Genomic DNA, 22,488 nt, shown 5'->3' with positions numbered 1-22,488 from the left:
GCTTTAGTTTACAACGAGCCTATGGTAGCTATGCCGGTTCCATTTTTTTAAATTCTGACTTAGGCTGGATTCATACGAGCATGTTCGGTCCGTAAAGAACGGAACGTATTTCGGCCGCAAGTCCTAGTGCTCTCCTCCTAAATGATCCTGCCACCGATTCAGGGTTCCCGTCCCCCATTGTCATCTTGCCAAAATGGCTCCCACAGCCTCGGACTTCCATGTGCAGAGCGTTCTTAGAAAGTCTTAGACACCCCTCCTTTATTGCCCTCCAATGGGTCAATGCCAATGATGTCATCATTGCTGGTCCATCGGAGGTCAGTGGGGAAGGAGTGCGTGTCTTTGTGCAGCAAGTTGCAATTGACATCTTGTTCATCCCACAGATATATCTGGCCATGTGCAATAATTATGCAGCCCAGCCGAGCTGTACCAAAAAGGGGTTTGAAGATCTAAATAGAACTGCAGACCCCTTGTTTGGCATGGATTAGGGGCTAAGCTCAATTACCCCGATGATTGTTATCTTTAGAACACGTCATAAGATATATTAGGTGAAATTCCATTTTAAATTTACCGATGAAAAAGTACAGGTTTCATAATTAAAAAATCTTGAGTAGGATATGATCAGCTTCGTTGTGCAGACTCACCTTCTAGTGCTTCTGTTTTGTATCCTGGGTGGTCTTGGTGGGGGTGTATCTTCTGGCAAGGAATGCCTAGGTCTGTATTGCGGAGGATGTTCTGATATCTCATTATCCTATATCATTGAAAAAATTATATAATCTTAAGTTTCTACAGGTGTGGAATTCTGTAAATACATTAATTAGGGAGACGTGAAGCCATGCAGCCTGACCAGTCCAGAAACCTACAGAGTACTAAGCAACATGGAGTATGAATGGAGAAGAATACGTGACTTAAGACACGCAGAATATACGTTTTGCAACATTATATGTGGAACTTCACATACAAAGAAAAGCCAGAAAAAAACACCTTTCAGTCCAACTTCTGGTTCATTTACAACTGATGTAACTTGTTCCCTAATATTTATAATTACCTCATTATCGCCTTCCATGCCACTGCTCATGCTCAGAGTGCTTCTTGTACTGGATCGGTTACTTGCGCTGCCTAGTTTAAAAAAAAAAAAAAAAAAGAAAGACAATGAGATGAAAAAGGAAGAAAAAAAAAAGTGTAGAAGCCGGCCCACAAGGTAACCGCAGTGTGTGAACGAACCCAACCTACATTTTTATGTAATTAAACATGCACTTTTATAGTACAGAATATATCTGAAAAAAATAGTAAATGTAAATATCCCGGTATAAAGAATATGTATCATACTGTAAAAATACAATAACACACTTATGTTGGCTCGCTTTAATAATTCAATTATCTACTTATAAATATGCCAATGTGGTTTTATCCTTCGAGCTGATTTTGTATGGTATTCTGTGAAGGGCTACCTACTTGCGGTACTAGAGGTGCTGTCCGTCTTCCAGTTTCCACGTTTAATTTCCATTTTCGGAGGAAGTAAACTAGGAGTTGAGCTATAAATTCCAAACTCATGCTTCACTTCTACATTGTGACCACGTCGAATGGGCTTTGTGATCTCTAAGTCTTTAAAAAAAAAAAATATTATTATCGGATATAGTAACATTGATTTTATGTTGGGTGTACTTGTCAATGGTTAGAATTTATATACAGTTGTTTTAAATGTCAGACATACTAAGGATTTTTTCAGACGTAGCACAATGCTACCCTATCTTCGAAATGTTGGCTACATGACTACATGTTATAACTTATGTTTGTTTTTGATTTATAAGTATTTTTGAAAAATTTGTGACCATTTAATTATGTGTTTAGTTCTTGAACATCTGAACCATAATTACCTGTAGTTTTTCTTAGCTTTTTATTTTCATTATGTCTTCGGTTTATACTATCACGTAATTTTTTTAAGTTTTCCTAAAATAAATGATAATTAAAGTTATTTTTAACTTCTGGCCTTGTATTTCCATATAATAGAACATTTTCTCTGACGCTTCCATACTCTTGGTGAAAGCTAATAATCCAGCTTTTTTCCTGAGTTGAGGTTCCCACCGCATCACCAAATCTCACCTATGTGGTACACGTTGAACATGGAATTCAAAGGTGTCTTCTGGCAGGCTGCTCCTACATTGTGTCTGTACACTAAACCCTCAGGCAACAGTAGTCATGAACCGCCTGGGAAACTGTATAAGAAGTAACTCCCTGTGTGAGTCATTCCCTATACATGTACCCGTAACCCAAGCAGGTAATGACAACTTCTGCCGAGGGCATACCTGCAACAGGAGCAGCATGGCAGAAGATACCCAAGGATTTCTTGCTCGCAAGGTACCACGTAGATGAGATTTTGGGAGTAAGCTGGGTGCCTCCACTCCAGTCATAAGCTGATTTTTCAGCTTTTGTCTGGATTGTCACATAAAATATAAAGTGTTTAAAAATAAGATATCATATAACATGCATATAAACACATTTTACAAAAGTAAAACCTTATAGATGTTGCCCTGGCCACATTCAATCCTATGTTCTGAGTACTGCAAGGCAGCATGCATACAACGGAGCCACCTTGTTGCACTTCTACAGAATGTATATGAGAAAATGGCTCAGAGTTTTATTTCATGATATATCAGAGTGGCTTCAAACGTAGAGCTTATTTTAATGGCCCAGAAAAGACATAATTTCCCCATTCTGCTAGTCCCAGTTAGATGGTATCATTCCTGTCCCAAGATTTACTGTAGGCTTCCTCTTTGGTTTAATGCATACTACTTGCCTGTTGGTATCTGAATGAATCCGATCGTTTCTTTTGATTTAATTGCCATTCTTTAAACTCAAGAACAGCTTCATCTACACTGATCATTCCAAGTTTTACACGTTCTTGCAATGTGATTAGTTCCCGCTGGCCAGGGGTTTTCATGCCAACAAAGGGGTCATAGACACTTGACTGCTGTCGTTCTCTTCTCAGACTGCCGCTGGCTCCTTGAAATATAAAACATGGTTTAGGACTGAGAAGATACTGATATTATGACTTTACAAATTTAACCATGAATGGATGGTATTTTACACCTTATATTACCGTCCCAGGCACTAACTATTATTTTCGGGGTAACCAACATTATGACACAATTATTTCTAAAGTATAGTATTTTGGAACACTTTACTACACAGCAGGTACAGTCAATTGGACACCTGGGGCAGCAGGTTTTTTGTGAATATATCAAGAACAGTAGTCCCTAGAGAGCTGAAACCAGTGTAAAACATTTGAAAGCGCCCAATTTACTTATATGCCAAATTTAGTGCATATTGGTCCAGTCGTTTGGCCGTGCATAAAGAATAGACAACAGAAATTAATATTATATATATAAAAGATCGATAAAATAAACATTGCCAAAAGGAATATAATGGTTACATCACTACAGGCCCTTTAGGAAAAAGACCAATAAATGAGAATAATGCCTGTCCCTGGTTTCGAAGGAGAAGTCGTGCATGGTTCCTTTCCACTGTAATAAATAAAAGTCGGAGAACCCTACAGATCCCCACAGATCTATGACATGATTGATATAATCCTGAGGTTGCATTTGCATTTTGTTGCAGTAGGCTTTTTGTTACGGATGTCTACCGATGCTATTCATTTCTATGCAACTGAAACCTGTGTCAGTTTGAATCCGTTCCTTCATGATCAGTTTCATTGTGTTTCTTTTTTACCATTGAGGTCAATGGGTGGTGGATTGATAAACTGATGCAAATGAATGTGGATTTGTCATTAGTTTTTTCAATTCGTTTATATCAGTTGCAGAACAAAAAATACATACTGCAAAAAAACAATAGGAGGAATGCAAATTAAAATAACAAAAGAGCAATTTCATTCAAAGTATAATCAGAAATCAACATCCATGTATACATTTTTAACCCCTTAAAGTTAGTGTCATACATTTAATTTACATTTTATATCCTATTTATTTTGTATTCATAAAACCTTCCTAAGCATGGCGATATTGGAAATACATACTTCCTTTATTTCCTGTATAGAAGGATAACAGGGTGTGTTCCTATATGGCAGCTCTAATAAAAAGTCATTGATTTTTACAGTCTTTAGGAAGTGATGGAGTACAGCACTCTCACCCAGAGATCAGGGAGTGACAGGGAAGGGGCATACAGAGCCTTATCTTTGTGTATAGCGTGATATCCTGCCTTATCTAGGCTTCCAGCAATACAATAAAGCTTTCATTAACTTTCCTACCCTCTAGTTAATATGAGATTACTCTGTTCATGCTATCCCAGTCTATGCAGCAAAGCTGACAAATCAGCTACAGAAAACCAGAAATTTCAGTACATGTGACTGCTCCAGTGGTTAGTGTGAAAACTAATATTAAACGATTTATTTTTAAATGGATAGTCACATAGAAAAAACCTGCCACATTTAAAAAAAAATAAAAAAAAATATATATATAATATAAACCTGATTTTAATAGTATGTCATTTTCTGATGATACATTTCCTTAAAAGACGTGGCCTATATTGGGCCTTCAGAACACAATAATAGCTTTTTCATCTCCTCATTCCAAGATCCATAACATTTCTGTTTTCCTGCCTACGTAGCTTTATGAGGGCTTCTTTTTTTTTGCAGGATTTGTATTTTTTAATAGCAACATTTTAAGTTGAATATAAATCTATTGATTAACTTTTAGAAATTGTTTGAAGGGGAATGGAAAATAAACAGCAATCTTTTTGGAGGATTTTGTTGTTCACCATTCGCCGACTTTGTTTTATGTTTGGTTGTGATTGCAGCGATATCAAATATGTATTTTCTTTTTTAGGTTGCTGTTTTATGCAATAAAATCATTTTTATAAAAAAAAAGGGGGTTTCTTTTTTTAATTTTTTTATTAAACGTTATTTAACTTTGTTTTTAGCTCTATTAGGGGACTTAAAATTGCGATCACTCATTTATAATGGTTTGGAATGCTTAGCCTTATTGCCTGTCAATGATTATTGCCTGTTAGACAATCTAATTATTTCTATGGCAGGTAACCCACCAAAACCCTTGTGATTGAGGGGTTAAACGGACGGAATTAAACGTTTCCCTGATCCCAGCTTTTACAGCTGGAGAACAGCTGTCAATCACAGCCAGGTTCAGCTTCTATACCCACATGATCATCAGGACGTACTATAATGTCCTATGGTGGTTAGAATTAAGGTTTGATAGTATGTGCAAATGCAGGTAGGGGATAATCATGGGGCATGCTTATTTTGAGTGTGCCTTCCGCACAGGCTAGGATATCTTGTTACTTTTCACTGTATCATTGTGGGAGATGAGGAGTGAAAACCACACTCTGGGTGCTGTAAAATGGCCTCTAGAACAGTTTTCATTTTCAAGCTACCAGATTGTTTACTGAGGGGAACCCTAAATTAAACGCTGGTAAAAATCACATTGCATGGTGTGACTCAACTTGTTGAGCAGATCATACAATGGGCCTCATTCATAGAAACGTCAGATCATTTCTTTAATTTTCAATTCTGCCCTGAAACAAGAATACTGCAATCTGAGCTTTGGGCATCACTGAAACTTTTTGTAAGAACAGTTTTTAGGCAGGTGGCCTAATATGGATAAAATAAAATAGCCTAAATTGCTGTTTAAACTATCTAACACTAGAGCTGTCTAGTCAAGAATAAATATCACACATATAGTTCTCAGAGCCAGTTTTGACACAGTGTGGCCCTAGGCAAAATGATTGCGCCAGGATGATGATGTCCTGTGCGCTGTCCATCTGGTACAGAAGCGCAGGGCAGGGAGCCTATGGCTCTCTGCTCTGCCATAGGTTTCAACTGTATCTCTGTACTGAGGACACAGATACAAATTTAAATTTGAAAGCAGCACTCCTCTGGAAATCCGGGGCACAGGGCAAAAGTCTGTATCCCGTGGGGGCAATTGCCCAGTTTGAACCGCCTAATGCCGACCGTAATAGTTCTCTAACTAGCTGCTCTGTTATTTAATTAAGGAGCAACTAGCTTTAATTTTAGGCTATGCTTCTGTAAATGCATAGGTAAGGGCCTGTTTACATCAGCGTTGGCTTTCCGTTCAGGCCTTCCGTCTGAGGTTTCCGTCAGGTGAACCCCTCAACGGAAAGGCAAACGGAAACCTTAGCTTCCGTTTGCATCACCATTGATATCAATGGTGACGGAAACATTGCTAATGGTTTCCGTTTGTCACCATTGAAGCAGGTTTCCGTCTTTTCGACGGAATCAATAGCGCAGTCGACGGGTTCACCAGACGGAAACCTCCGACGGAACCCCTGAACGGAAAGCCAACGCTGATGTGAACAGACCCTTACTCATCCCAAGTTTATTTATCACCTCTGGGATTCACAAGCATCATTTTATTATAAAGATTTAGAAGTCAGGCTGGGTTCACATGACCATGTTACGTCCGTAATGTACGGAACGTATTTCGGCCGGAAGACCCGGACCGAACACAGTGCAGGGAGCCGGGCTCCTAGCATCATAGTGATGTACGATGCTAGGAGTCCCTGCCTCGCTGCAGGACAACTGTCCCGTACTGTAATCATGATTACAGTACGGGACAGTAGTTCCACACAGAGGCAGGGACTCCTAGCGTCGTACATCACTATGATGCTAGGAGCCCGGCTCCCTGCACTGTGTTCGGTCCGGGTCTTCCGGCCGAAATACGTTCCGTACATTACGGACGTAACATGGTCGTGTGAACCCAGCCTCAATCTCATTCAGAGATACACTCACCCGTCGAAAGTTTTGAAGACTCCACATAAACATTCTCTTTCCTCGTTGTGAAAACTAGAACAGAGAAAATATTTAAAATTATCTTTACTCATTTAAAGAAACATCACTGACCAAAAATCAAATGCGCAGCGCATGCAAACAAGACAGCACTGTGGGAAAAGGGGGCCGGCTAACTTTCTCAACATCATCGCAGTGCCAGTCCCCTTGCGGTCACATGCCTTGATAATGCGCCGACACAGTAGAGGAGAGCTTTCTCGGTCACGTGGGTCGGTGTTGGCGCATCATCAAAATGGAAAGAAGTACTGAACTGACGAGACAATGTCACTAATATTCATAATTGAAATCAGCGCACAAGATCATGAAGTATATTAGTAAATTACCTTATTTTAGGTTAGTTTATTATTGCAATAGCATTTTATGGCACTGGAAAACCCTTTTAAAGTAGTCTATCATTATTCCTGCAGAGTTCCTTTACAGCATACCTATACCTCAAGTGACTTTTGAGAATAAGCAGTCATGTGTGTGTACATGAGGAATAACACTTTTTCTGACCATTATATGACTTGTATCCTGCATTTATTACTAGTTTTCCACTTTTGTAGGCTCTATCATTGTTAGTTTTCCCTGAGCTCAGTTCCAGAGGTGGTGGAGACTGTGCTGTGACCTCTTCTCTTATTTCTATCACACATATAGAACCAGCAGCAGCATGGAGGAAATTATACAGCAGTAATGTGCAGTGTTAGGCTATGTTCACACAGGGCGGATACACTGCGTAAAAGTACACATCATATCCGCCAGGGAATTCCGTCCGAGAAACCGCACCAAATTGTGGTGCAATTTTAAAGCCAGAATGTCCGCTGCGGAAAACAGCACAAAAAAAAGCCTATACTTACCAATAGTCATTGCAATGCGTCCCTCTGACGTCCTGCAGTCTGGCCTCCTGGGATGATGTTTTATCCCATGTGACTGCTGCAGCCTGTGATTGACTGCAGCAGTCACATAGGATGAAATGTCATCCCTAGAGGCCGGGCTTGACGCAGAAGCACAGAGTTGTGATTTTTGCGGCGGAATGTATTTCAATGGGCCGTTCACATGACCATTGTTTCAACGGAGCGTGTGAACGGTCTGTTGAAAAATAGGACATGTCCTATTTTCCTGCGTGTCACGCATCCCTCCATAGACTGTAGTGTGTGCGGGGATCCGTGACAACACGTCCTGTGCAGGTCAACCTCGGAAGTGGAAAACGGCCGTTTTTCACATCCGAGGTGGGCTACGTTCATGTGAATGTAGCCTAACAACTCTAACAGTCACCAATGTTCCCAAATAGTCATAAATGCTATTACTCTACGGTCTACTGCCCCGACATGGCAGTGCTGCTGGGTCTTCACAGACCCAGATCAGCTCTTTGTGTATATACAGGGATGATGGCTGGTATATACAGGAATGATGGAGGTTATATACAGGGATGACTGGGGTTATATACAGGGATGGTGGGGGTTATATACAGGAATAATGGTTGGTATATACAGGGATGATGGGGGTTATATACGGGGATAATGGTGGTTATATACATGGATGATGCCCGGTCCAGCCGTTATCACTGTATATAACCCCCATCATCCCCATATATAACCCCCATCATCCCTGTATATACCAGCCATTATTCCTATATATACCAGCCATCATCACTGTATATAACCCCTATCATCCCTGTATATACCAGTCTGGCTGTTATATACAGTGATGATGGGGGTTATATACAGGAATGATGGCTGGTATATACAGGGATGATTTTTATATACAGGGATGATGGGGGTTATATACAGGGATGATGGGTAGTCCAGCCATCATCCCTGTTTATACCCCATTATTCCTGTATATAAACCCTAAGTATATAATTTTATCTATCAGGGTGGGTGCTTACTCGCCCTCTCTTCACAGGCAGGCTTCTTCTGCTCCTGACGGGCAGCGTCAGAGGTGTGCTCTAGCAGACGTGCCTAGTGTGCAGCACGTCTACTAGATTGAATAACACTGTAGCGTGCCCGCGCCGGTCATGGTGGGGACAGCAGAGCTGTGGGCCCCACTATCTCAGTGGGCCCGGGGGCCACCGCCCCTCCGCTAGCATACGCCACTGCGTGGTGCATATGCCGAATGTATCGATATGGCCCCAATCACCCAGCATATTCTAATAGGATGTCTTCTTTGAGACTTCTCAAATTGTGGTGCAGTTTTTCGTCCGGAATGGCCACTGAAAAACCACAGCATTAGCTGACCTGCGGGCTGGCCAGCCTCCTGGGATGACGTTTCATCCCGCTGCAGCCTGCGATTGGCTGCAGCGGCGGTCACAAGGGATGAAACGTCGTCCCAGGAGGCCGGCCCTCTGACGTCATCCAGGCCGGCCTCCTGGGATGATGGAACGTCAGTGGTAAGTATAAGGTTATTTTTATCTAAGTTGCGATTTTTGTGGCACAATTGCTGCGATTCCGCTGCAAAAGTCGCAACACTTGACTGTTTGTTGCGGGTTTTAGATCCCCATTGAATTCAATCTGGAAAAGCTGCAACAAAATACAGGTGATTCCGCAACCGCAATTGACATGCTGAGGCTTAAAAAAATGCACCGCAGGTCAATTTGTGTGCAGAATCTCCGCATATCACGTACGCAGCGTGTGGATGAGATATCTTGAAATCTCATCCACTGCTCTTCTACTGTATTATGCTGCGGATTTTCCACAACAAAATATGTTTCCGGAAAATTCGCAGTATTTGCGCTACATGTGGACTAGCCCTAAAAGGTCATAGCCAGGCACATTTGCTACACATACATTCTACTGCAGTGGTCTAAGCTGCTGTCCGTTAAAAAGCATTACATTTATGGCCTCTTTATATTGCCTGTGCTTGTTAGTGAACTCATCAGTGGTGGGACCGTCTCTATCCCAAGCAAGCAGATTTTTTTTAAACAAATAGAAGTTATCTATTAAAGTAAACAAGCATTTTACTGCTTCTCTTTTTTTGCGAAGTAGGCAAATTAAAACTAACAGAAATGTCTTTAAATGGGGAAGTATGTGTGAATGTAGACTTTCACTATCACTAGCCTGACCAATGCTTTTCGTGAGGTATATAGCAATAATTTTCTTTTTTTTATAAATGTATTTTAAAATATTCTACAAATAAATGAAACTTGTGAATGACTTAAATGCACATAAACTTTTCAGACAACTTATGCTGATATAATAGTATACCTGATTATTTGGACAGTGACACAAGTTTTGGCATTTTAGCTGTTTACCAAAACATATTGAATATACAGTTATATAATCAATATGGGCTTAAAGTGCAGACTCCCAGCTTTAACTTGAGGGTATTCACATACTAATTTGAGGAAGGGTTTAGTAATTACAGCTCTTTAATATGTAGCTGCCTCTTTTTCAAGGGATCAAAGGTAATTGGACAATTATCTTAAAAGCTATTTAATGGGCTGCATGGGCTATTCCCTCGTTAATCCATATAAATTAAGCAGGTAAAAGGTCTGGAGTTGATCCAAGGTGTGTAATTTGCATTTGGAAGCTGTTGCTGTGAACCCACAACATGAGGTAAAGAGAGCTCTCAATGCAAGTGAAACAGACCATCGTTAGGCTGAAAAAAAAATGAAGAAATCCATCAGAGAGATAGCACAAATGTTAGGAGTGGCCAAATCAACAGTTTGGTACATAAAAAAAATCTTGTGAGCTCCAAAAGGCCTGGATGTCCACGAAAGACAACAGTGGTGGATGATCGCAGAATCCTTTCCATGGTGAAGGAAAACCCCTTCACAACATCTACCCAAGGGAAGAACACTCTCCTGGAAGTAGGTGTATCAGTATCTAAGTCTACCATAAAGAGAAGACTTCATGAGAGCAAATACAGAGGGTTCACCACAAGGTGCAAACCAATAATCAGCTTCAAAAATAAAAAGGCCAGATTAGACTTTGCCAAACAACATCTAAAAAAGCTGCCCAGTTCTGGAACAGCATGAAACTAAGATCAACCTGTACCAGAATGATGGGAGGAAGAAAGTATGGAGAAGGCTTGGAACGGCTCATGATCCAAAGCACAGCACATCCTCTGTAAAACATGGTGGAGGCAGTGTGATGGCATGGGCATGCATGACTGCCAAAGGCACTGGGTCACTCGTTTTTATTGATGATGTGACTGAAGACAGAAGCAGACGGATGAATTCTGAAGTGTTCAGGGATTTACTTTCTGATCAGATTCAACCAAATGCAGCAAGGTGATTGGACGTCGCTTCAAAATACAGAAGGACAATGTAGAAAGCAACCCAGGAGTTTTTTCTAGGGCGAAGAAGTGGAATATTCTGCAATGGCCAAGTCAATCACAAGATCTCAACCCGATCGAGCTGCATTTCACTTGCTTAAGACAAAACTTAAAGAGGTTCTGTCACCACATTATAAGTGCCCTATCTTCTACATAATGTGATCGGCACTGTAATGTAGAGTACAGCAGTGTTTTTTATTTATGACCTATATTAGCTTTATGCTAATGAGTTTCTTAATGCCCAACTGGGCGTGTTTTACTTTTTCACGAAGTGGGCATTGTGGAGTGAAGTGTATGACGCTGACCAATCAGTGTCAAACACTTCTCCCCATTCATTTATTCTGCACATAGTGTTCTTACTAGATTACTATGTGCAGCCACATACACACACACTAACGTTACTCAAGTGTCCTGACAATGAATAGACATTACCTCCAGCCAGGACTGGATGTGTATTCAGAATCCTGACACTTCGCTAACGTTTGTGGTTTATTTACAGCACAGCAGGCGTAGTCTCGCGAGATTACGCTGTAAACTGTCATTTACAGCCCTTAGGCGCTGCCTCACTAATTGGGCCGCATGACTATACTCCACATCTATGGGTAGGCATGCCTTTTCTCCTGATATTCTATCAAAATTTTTCAACTTTACTGGACACTTGACACTTATTTGTCCATTATGTTAGCTGCTTTTGAATACTGTTTCGGGTTACACCCTCTCTATCTGTGACTATACCTTTGCTGATCTATTCCCATGAAAACATAGACTGGATGTTTACCAGTAAACTTAGGTATTCAGCACGTACCCTGTTGAAATTTGTATGTATTTCTAGTCTTGGTAATGCTTGCCCCATAATAATACGCAGTTTGCACTGTACATGCATGTATCCATTATTTTGTAATCACTGTGGTGCTAATGTTATCATGCATGTGGTCCATATACAGATTTTGGTTTTAGATCCCCTGTAGTTTTTACATTTCTTCATTGTAATAAAATTATAATAAGATTATAATAAATTGATATTTTTCAATATTAATAGTGTCAGACTTCTTTTTCTCAATAACTGAAGACGCTGCAGTAAAGGCCCGGCAAAGCATCACAAAGGGGGAAACCCAGCGTTTGGTGATGTCCATGGGTTCCAAACATTTTATATACGGTAATGTTAATTTGTCCAATTACTTTTGAGTCCCTGAAATTAGGAGGTTGTGTAGAAAAATGGTTGCAATTCCTAAACGTTTCACAGGATATTTTTGTTCAACCCCTTGACATAAACCTGAAAGTCTACACTTCAATTGCATCTCAGTTGTTTCATTTCAAATCCAATGTGGTGGCAGCAGAGCCCAAATCATGAATATTGTGTCACTGTCCAAATAATTCTGGACCTAACTGTATGTCAACTTTGTAATTTACTTACTGTTAACATTTTATTGTTTTATTCATGCAAATTCTGTGTGAAGTTACTGCCACTAGGTGTCTCCCTTCCTGTAATCTGCTATCCCACCCTTTGTTGTCAAGCAAAATCCATCCCTAGTTAGAGCAGAATTGACGGAATGCAGAGTGGGGGGTGTCTCTTTACAGCCTGCCAATATAAGTCTATGGAAAGGGGAGGAAGGGGGAGGAGGGAGCAAGAACAGAGAGAGAGAGAGAGATATACTGACACACTGCCAATACAAGTCTATGGAGAGGGGACGGGAGTGCAGGGCAGAGTAGGAAAGAAACACACAGTTATGCTGCAGCTTCCTAGTAAGTGTTACTGTCTCATCCCAGTGTTGGATTCTCAGCTACACTGCTCATTGCTGCTGTATGATGTCCCCCATGTGGCTGCAGCTTCTCGATATATGTATATGTGATAGAAAGAGATAGGAGAGCAGAATTATTCTCTTCTATGTGTGCAGTGTACAGAAGACATGATAGACATTAAACTACTCCCACTATTTTGGAGACAAATGAAAATTAGAGTTAGAGCCTGCAGTGGAAAAAACTGCTAAAAATGCAGAATATAAGTCATATAATGGCCAGAAATTATGGCCAGAAATAGTGTTACTCCTCATGTACACACATATGACAGCTTATTCTGAAAAGTTACAGTAGGTACGCTTTAAGAGCTGTTTACACTGTGAATGACGGAAAAGATCAACTATAAAACTCATTTTATCATTGATCATCAATCGCACCACCATAAAAATCAGTACTGATATAGTACTATTACGAACAGTTAGTTTAATGAAAACGAATATGTATCCTTAAAATTGCAGCTTAAACTTACACTGTGCAATGTAAGGCTCCGCATCTGGAAGTTGCTCTGGTCTTGGAACAGGTACAGGAGGGCGGCTCATTGCTGCCGCGGAGTGTAACGTTCCTTCACAAACTATATCATAAAATGATTCCCCAATGCATGTGTCATATATACCTCTCCCCTCTCTATAATCATCATCATAATTGGCCAAGCTGCTTCCTGGGAAAGAATAGCAAAAAAAAAAACAGGAGATACATTTAGTAATAAGATAGTTGATAGGCTATAGGCTAAAAACAACAACAAAAAACAGAGAATGCAGTTAATGGAGCTTTTACCAGTCCTCACAACTTTGATGCAATGTGTGTATGTAAACCGCTCAAACCCGTAACCGCAGAACCCATCAAACTTTCCCCATATCTCAGCTTTCTGGACCCCTTCCTGGAGTTTGACATTTATGGACAAGGGGTACAATGCTGGGTTTTACTGCAGACAAACTTTCAGGTTTCAGGTGAAGTTATGTTTTAACAAAGGGTCACCCAGAGGAACCAATGTAGACAATCTAATTATAAGAAAATTCCTCTTACAATTAGGCATATAGCTCTCCAATATATGGCTACATTCCAAAAACATGCTTTCTGAAATGCCAAGTATTCTCAAATCTTGTTTTTATTGAATAGAAAAAGATCAAATAAACAATAGTTACACTGATGTGTCATGATAAAGATAAGGCACACAGGCCTGGTGCGTAACGAATCATTATCCAGACAATATAGCTTTGAAATGCCATGTATTAAAGGGAACCTGTCACCAGCATTTCACCTATTAAACCAGCACTACCTGGTGGTAGTGGGTGAAAAATCATTTCTATATAACCTATAATTGTCTTCTTAGTCGGCTCTGTAGCTTTAGTATTCAGTTTTTTAGTGTTCCCACACCGTATGCTAATGAGCATAAAAGAGTCAAATCTTCGTTTGAAAAGAGTCAAATCTTTGTTTGAAAGGAGTCAAATCTTCATTCCTCAAGTCTTTCCGAGTTTACCCCGCCTCCTTACTTTTGATTGACAGCTCCTCGCCTTTCTTCAGCACACAAAATCCCGCGCTTGTGCATTGCTGTCCTATTCTGGGGTGTGCGCACAAAGGGATGCCAGATTATTATGCTAAAAGACGCAAAATGTTTGCAGACCGTTATTTACAGTCGGAGGACGAGTTTAGGAGAGAGGATAATAGTAATGAACTTTTGATAGCAGCGGCCAGTGAAGGATAAGTAAATTTCAATAGGTGAAATGCTGGTGACAGGTTCCCTTTAAAGGCAACCTGTCACCAGCATTTCACCTATTAAACCGACTATACCAGGTGGTAGTGGGTGAAAAATCATTTCTATATAACCTATAATTATCTTCTTAGTCGGCTCTGTAGCTTTAGTATTCAGCTTTTTAGTGTTCCCACACCGTATGCAAATGAGCAGAAAAGAGTCAGATCTTCATTTGTAAAGAGTCAAATCTTCGTTTGGAAAGAGTCATATCTTCATTCCTCAATTCTTTCCAAGTTTACTTCGCCTCCTTACTTTTGATTGACAGCTCCTCGCCTTCCCCCAGCACACAAAATCCTGCGCTTGTGCATTGATGTCCTCTTTTGCTGTGTGCGCACAAAGGGACACCGCATAATTACGATAAAAGGTGCAAAACGTTTGCAGACCGATATTTACAGTCGGAGGAGGAGTTTAGGAGCGGGGATAACGGCAATGAACTTTTTATAGCAGCGGCCAGTGAGGGAGAAGTAAAGTTCAATAGGTGAAATGCTGGTGACAGGTTCCCTTTAAGTCTGAACGTGAGTGCAATTTATAAGATGCAGATAGGTAATCGCTGATCAAAATTTGGGAATCATGTGTAGATTATTCCACCATACTGATGGTCAGCAAATCCTACTTATAAGGTATAAACTCTTCTATAGCTTACCTTCTAGGATTCTGCGTAGGACTGAGTCTTTCTCATTAGGAGATTGTGTTTCTGATGATGGATGATCATCATTAATTTGTATAACTTCAGTATCTGTGAGGAATTAAGTCGTATTATATTTATTGCAAATCTAATTTAATATGTTATACAAATACTTAGCATCATAATTCGAAATGGTTTTAGCTTTCAGTGTTTATTGTACTAAACACTAATTGTTATATAATTTAGCAATTTACTTTATTTAAAAATTCTGTCCCCAAAATCTCGGACTGGCGTTGTATAGGAAATATGTTTTTGTTTTACTTTTTGGATAATATGTATCCCTAAAATTGCAGCTTAAATTTATATATGTTATACAAATACTTAGCTTTTTGAACAAGCTGTGTATATATTTGTAAAGCATACAAAGAATTCAGTCTTTTAGGCCTTTTTTGTTCCTCACCAGGGACCACTTACCTACCAATCTTGCCCCCCTATTCTCCTGCACCTACTGATTACCTGACCAACTGTTAAAAGGGGTTTTCCAGTCCTAAGAAATTGATCCTCAGGCCATCAATACCTGATCATTGGGGGTCCGACTCCCGGCACCCCGGTAGACCAGCTGTTTTGAAGGGGCGGCAGCGCTCATGCGAGCGCTTCTCCTTCATTCCTTACCCTATCGTATTGTGAATCGCCAGCACACTTGTACTGGCAGTTCACAGTATTACAGCCTTCTCCCATTCACTTTAAAAAGGTGAATGCATCGAAATAAGGTCCCATAGTGGCCATGGTGAAAAGGCGTTTTGGTGGTCACTAATAGGTTAATGCAATTTATTATAGCACTTCTTGTTTACAGACACTGACCATAATGCATAACCAAATCCAAAGTAAACATCACTACCACAAATGTCTTTGAACAAATGGTATAAACAAAAAGAACAAAGCGTACAAGGAACATGCATTATTGTTTTAAGATTGCAGGTTATCCCTGGATTATCAACTATTATTAACTATCAAATATTTGCTGTTTCCTTGTAGAATGGAATTTAATCCTACAATAGCTCCCATTGAATACATAGTTCAAGTAGTATTAAGAGGACAGGATTAAGATAATTGATTTTTTGAATGGCACTAAACATATTCATAAAGAGCCGGAGCACAGGTGGTGCATCACCCTTCGCAGGGTTGTTGCGGCAAAAATGGTACAGACACAGAGAGCTTTTGTGGCAACTGAACTTTACTAGACCACAACAAAAAGTAAACACTTTTGCTGACTTGGAGAGGCACAGTCTCTTATGACATAGCTCACACAGATATATAATGGCTGGCTATAATAAACTCGGACAGAGCCAAGGGTGCTCCTCCCTGATGCAGGGGATGGCGATTTCAGGACTACTAGGCTTCAACTCGCTAATGCCCGTCACCCACCACCGCTAACATGACCCTGCACACGGAGGCAGGCTTGTCACCTGCAACATGCTCCTGGACCCACAGACTCAGACCCAACATTTGTGCTAGTCGCACCCCCAGCACCTTTCCCCCCAGCTGCCCCCACACAGTATAATGTCCCCAGAGCTGCTACATACAGCATAAAGCCCCCATAGCTGACACATAGAGTATAATGCCCCAGAGCTGCCCCATAGCTACCACCATAAAGTATAATGCCCCTCTAGCTGCTACCATACAGTATAATGCCCCCTTAGCTGCCCCTAGTGCCAGTGCTCACATATAAATTGCCAGTGCCCACATAATGCCACAGTGCCCATGTAGATAGTGCCACACACAGTGCCCATGTAGATAGTGCCACAGTGTCCCCTGTAGATAGTGCCACAGTGCCCATGTAGATAGTGTAACACCTGCCTTAAAGCTAGTGCCACCCCCCTGTAGATATGATACCCCCCTGTAGCCACTGGGTCTACCTCTAGAGGTGGAGTCCCCAGGCAGAGCATCGGCAACGCCATGGCCGGGGATTCCACTCCAGGAGGAGCCACTTACCTCACTGTCCATATATGGACAGTGACATCAGGGATTCCCTCTAGGAGCGGAATCCCCAGCCATAGCATCGGCAACGCTCTAGTCAGGGATTCCGGTACAGTAAAAGCCACAAACGTCACTGCCTATATATGGACAGTGATGTCAGGGATTCCCTCTAGGAGCGGAATCCCCAACCATAGTGTCGGCAACACTCTGGCAGGGGATTCCGCTCCAGGAGGAGCCACTGATATCACTGTCCATATATGGATAGTAACGTCAAGGGCTTCCCCGGGCTCACCGCTTATAGTAGTGCTGTGCCCGGAGAGTCCCCTGTACTAATGCTGAAGCAGGGAGCTGACAGTTTCCTGCTTCAGTATTGGATTCAACTGTATTTGCATCATGAGGACACAGATACAGTTGACACTGGGAGTCCGGGACATACCACCAGACAGCGGGACACCGCCCGAAATCCGGGACTGTGCAGCTGAATCCTGGACGGTTTGGAGGCGTGCATAAAGGTAAAAAAAAGGCTTATAACCCAGTACCTTAAGAGTAGACACGAACTGAAAAAGATTAATACAACTCCACTGTCTTTTCTTTGTTTAGGCCAATGTTTCCCAATCTAGCTCAAGGGCATGTCACCCTCCAGCTGTTGGTGTATACTGCTGTACAATAGTGGCACCAGGGATTTCATAGCATTAATAGAAATTGGTACTAGGATAAAAAAACATATCAATGGCCATGTAAAAGCCAAGGTAAAAGCCAAATCAATTGGTCATATCTTTAGTAGGCTTTTCCTTTTTAATACTAAGTGTGGCTTAACACCATGGAACGCAAACTACAAAAAGTTGGGGACCTCTAGTTTAGGCACATAAAACACGGGCACCAGAGTCAATATCATAGAACACATAAAATTCCTAATTTACTGCATATAATCCTATGTCAATTTGTACTCTTCTTCTATTCTACAGTACGTGATTTGTTTAGCTTGCCCAAGTGCTAGTCGAACCTATTCATACTTCCATATAATTTATATTCTTTTTTTTCTGTTAATATAAGCAGTTTGCCACAAAAATGCATAATCTTGAAGAGACCAATAAGCACTTACAAGTTTCTTCATGGTCATGTGGACTCACTATGCCTTTCATAGGTAGATATATGTCCATATCAGGCTGCATGGTACATTTCATCAGCAGATCAGTGGATAGGTTCGCCATTGGCTCGTATATGCGTTCATCGTTATCATCATGCATTAGTTCCTCCTTAATATGACTCCTCAGCATGTCTGCAGTTTCCTTTATTGCATAAAAGATAAAAATAATGAAATATTAACAGAAAATACAATAATACAATACCTCATGAAATGTTTTACAGATATATATATATATACATATATATATGTGTGTGTGTGTGTGTGTGTGTATATGTTGGTAATGTGTTTATTTCTAGTTCATTTATGATATATGGGTCTATGACTGAGAATAATAACTGTGAAGATTTCATCCAAAATGTAAAAATTCGGATGCAAGACAAAAACAGAAAAAGACCAAAAGGTGCGCTCCTAGTGCATTACTGGTATTAAAATCAAAGCCTAATGTAATCTAGTTGCCAAATACTCTCACCTTTTTGAATCCGCATTTGGTGACCGTTCATCTGGAACGGATGATCCGAGTGAGCTGTCTCGGTGTGGAGCATTCTGGCATACACGTGGACTTATCATTGTCTTAACACAGGGTTGTGTCTGTCTTACACAACTTGAAAAGGTAAGAGTTTTTCTATTTGACCCGTGATCTATTTTTATACTACACGGATGCTCGTCCCATGAAGCGCCTCCGTTTGTCTTTTTTCTTTACATAACGAAAATGTAAAAATTACCACATATTAGTAAATTACTTTTGAATTCTTAGTAACTGATGGTAAACCAAAAATTCACAGTGTAATAGAAAATGTGAAGAAAGCGTTAATTAATTTGTAATGGTATAAGGTACAGACTACAAAAACTCTAGCTTTCATTTTATTTTCGGCCTTTTATCTCCATGTAGTGTGGTGCTGTCTCTTACAACTGCATAGACCTCAATTTACCCATCATCAATTGGTTAGTGATTTTCATTAATAACACATTTCCATTCTACGTAGACTTGTTCCATGAATTTTAGGGCATATGGATTCACATAGGGGTTTCCCCTTTCAAAACCACCTTCTATTTGAATAGCCAGCATTTAATATACAAGATTCCTCGTACATGATAAAGGGGTGAGGAAAATTTAGTGGCTGAAATCTTACTAGAAATAACTGAATCTGCTGTGATTTTTGTGGGTTTAAGCTAAAGCCAGTATCTTTTTTACACAGTGCAGTCGGCATCCAACTTTTATTAAAGGACTATTGCCATTTCGACAGAGTGCTATACATTCTTAAGTCTCTGATCTGCACGGGCTTAGTGGGAAAAGCTTTGTTTGTTTACATGCACACATCTGTAAAAACGTATATAGGCCTGTGATATCTATTACATCATTACATCAGATGTAAACTTAGATGGCATATGTCAACAACCAATGTCCTAATCTCTGGCCCCACTATGAGATTAGCGCTCTGGGAGTGCAGTTTAACTCCTTCCCAATATTTACTTCTATTACTTTTATAGTGCCGACATTTGACGTATGGTTATGCCATGGCCGGTAAGGGAAAGTATGGAGTGATCAGAAAGTCATATGTACTCCAAAATGGTACCGATAAAAACTACAGCTCGTTCTGCAAAAAAAAAAAAAAATTGAAGGAAAAATCAAAAAGATACGAGTCTCAAAACATGGCGACACAAGTACTAAAACAAAAAAAGAAAACTATAAATTTGGTATCGTCGCAGAATGAAGTTAACATGATGGTTTTACCACACAGTGAACACTGTAAAAACGAAACAAAAAAACAATGGAGGAATCAGTTTTTTTCCACTCCACCCAACAAAGAATCTTTCTCCAGTTTCTCAGTACATTATATGGTACAATAAATGGTGCCGTGAAAAACTACGACTTGCCCCGCAAAAAACAAGCCCTTATACGACTATATCGACAAAAAAAAGTTATGGTTTTTGGAAGGTGGGAAGGAAAAAACGAAAAACGACTGCGGCAGCAACTAGTTAATACAGAATACATTGTAAATTTTGAAAGTGGAATGCCCTTTTTAGATGTATACTCCAGGCTTTTATAATTGCTTGAAATATATCAGTCATAGCCATATTAATATACTATATGTGTATGAGTTGCAGGTGACACCGGACGGTTCCCATCACATATGTGGGTTACCCTGTGCATATTTACATTGAGAAGTGTGTAAGATGTACTAAGACATGTAGGAACTTTGGAATTAGTGTGTGTATAAAATAATATATACTATATCAGTGTCTGCATGCTAAGTAGGAATACATTTATTTAATCTGACTCCTGCATAGTAATGTTTAATCATTGCCAAGTTGTTAAAGTCATATGGGATCCACCATCTGATTTCGCAAAACAGCTTTATTTGAGACTTGACACTCTAAATATAATTAATGAATTAATAATCTCAGAACCGTATGCTCCAAAGTAGAGGCTACTCACCACATATTCATCTATAAATTGTCGCAGGTCCATATAGCCGTGTTTTTCTGCAATGTTGTTTGGGAAGTCCCCATCTTTATTAGCCACACTGTAAGCTTGTAAAGCTCCAGGGCAAGTTAGAAGAAGAGCAGTCAATTTTTTTAACCCATATTTTGCAGAGAAGTGCAGAAGTGTTGGCAATTCTTCATCTCGTTGGTCTGAAATAAAACGTCAATTTATTTATGGCAGCCTGTAGTCTACAAATGGGCAGCACAGTTGGTAGCACTATGCAGTACTGGGGTCCTGAGTTCAAATCCAATCAAGGACAACATCTACATGGAGTTTGTACATTCTCCCCATGCTTCAATTGGATTCCTCCTACAATCTAAAAAACATACTGATTTGATTTGGTTGAACTACATAAAAAATTTGGTGGCAGTTGAGGGGCCAAAATGAGCTTACAGGTTCCCGATAAGATATGCAAAGTACTAAAGTACTCTACTATAAGTATACTGTGATATAAATGTGTAAAACTTCACACTTGTGCAGGGTAGTGTTATCACTGACAATTGTAATTTATTTACATATTTCACACATATGAATAATATACTGTATGTATATTTTTTTCATTTTTTAAATAGTTGCATAAAGATCATCATGCATATGGAACAACTCCATCTGTCATGTACTTAATGCAGACACTAGCATATTTAAAGAGGCTCTGTCACCACATTATAAGTGCCCTATCTCCTACATAAGGAGATGGGCACTATAATGTAGGTGACAGTGATGCTTTTTATTTAGAAAAACGATCTATTTTAAACCACTTTCTTAGCGATTTTTAGCTTTATGCTAATGAGTTTCTTAATGCCCAAGTGGGCGTGTTTTTATTTTCAACCAAGTGGGCGTTGTACAGAGGAGTGTATGACGCTGACCAATCAGTGACCAATCAGCGTCATGCACTCCTCTCCATTCATTTACACAGCAGCATCGCGTTCTTACTAGAACACGATGTGCAGCCACATACACAGACCTTAAAGAGGCTCTGTCACCAGATTATAAGTGCCCTATCTCCTACATAATCTGATTGGCGCTGTAATGTAGATAACAGCAGTGGTTTTTATTTTGAAAAACGATAATTTTTGAGCAAGTTATGAGCTAGTTTAGATTTATACTAATGAGTTTCTCAATGGATAACTGGGCGTGTTTTTACTTTTTACCAATTGGCTGTTGTACAGAGGAGTGTATGAGGCTGACCAATCAGTGACTAATCAGCGTCATACACTTTTCATTGTTCCAGCCCAGCTTCTTTCCTTCTTTCACTGCACAATCACACTGTGCTGTGGATCATGCACTATGCACTTTTACATTGTGTTTTTCACAACATGCATTCTGTTGTATATTGATATTGAATATCTATGTAATATCCTCTCCTGCTTGGCGATCTTTCTTTTTATCTGCGTATATTCATTTTTAAAATTTATTTTTTATGTAATTTTTTAGAATTGATTAAATACATTTTTTTATTTTATATTTAACTTATTGACTCAGTATTCTCTCTTCTTAGTACTATACATAAGGAGTACAGTCATGTTACCTTAGGGAGTTAATGTAAATTGGTGCATATGTATGCCCTGTGGATAGGTTGTATTATTTTAGGCACCATGTCAGGTTTGAAAAGGTCTCGTGG

General features: G+C 40.0%; 1 protein-coding gene across 2 annotated transcripts in view; it reads right to left on the bottom strand.

Annotated features, from left to right (window-relative positions):
• The window catches only part of PIK3AP1 (phosphoinositide-3-kinase adaptor protein 1), a 124,769-nt gene that overhangs the window by 878 nt on the left and 101,403 nt on the right, over positions 1-22,488 (bottom strand). For both annotated transcript variants that reach the window (XM_075841493.1, XM_075841494.1), the window contains 10 exons: positions 20,820-21,016; positions 18,338-18,524; positions 15,277-15,369; positions 13,353-13,541; positions 6,776-6,829; positions 2,795-3,000; positions 1,875-1,947; positions 1,453-1,602; positions 1,046-1,116; positions 642-748 (listed from right to left, as the gene is read on the bottom strand). In XM_075841493.1, coding sequence (XP_075697608.1) covers positions 642-748; positions 1,046-1,116; positions 1,453-1,602; positions 1,875-1,947; positions 2,795-3,000; positions 6,776-6,829; positions 13,353-13,541; positions 15,277-15,369; positions 18,338-18,524; positions 20,820-21,016 — 1,327 coding nt within the window. The remainder of the gene's footprint in view (positions 1-641; positions 749-1,045; positions 1,117-1,452; positions 1,603-1,874; positions 1,948-2,794; positions 3,001-6,775; positions 6,830-13,352; positions 13,542-15,276; positions 15,370-18,337; positions 18,525-20,819; positions 21,017-22,488) is intronic.

The sequence above is a fragment of the Rhinoderma darwinii genome, chromosome 11 (assembly GCF_050947455.1).
Source record: "Rhinoderma darwinii isolate aRhiDar2 chromosome 11, aRhiDar2.hap1, whole genome shotgun sequence".
NCBI lineage: Eukaryota > Metazoa > Chordata > Amphibia > Anura > Rhinodermatidae > Rhinoderma > Rhinoderma darwinii.
Note: the sequence above shows the minus strand (reverse complement) of the source record. Positions and strands in the feature narration are given on the sequence as shown.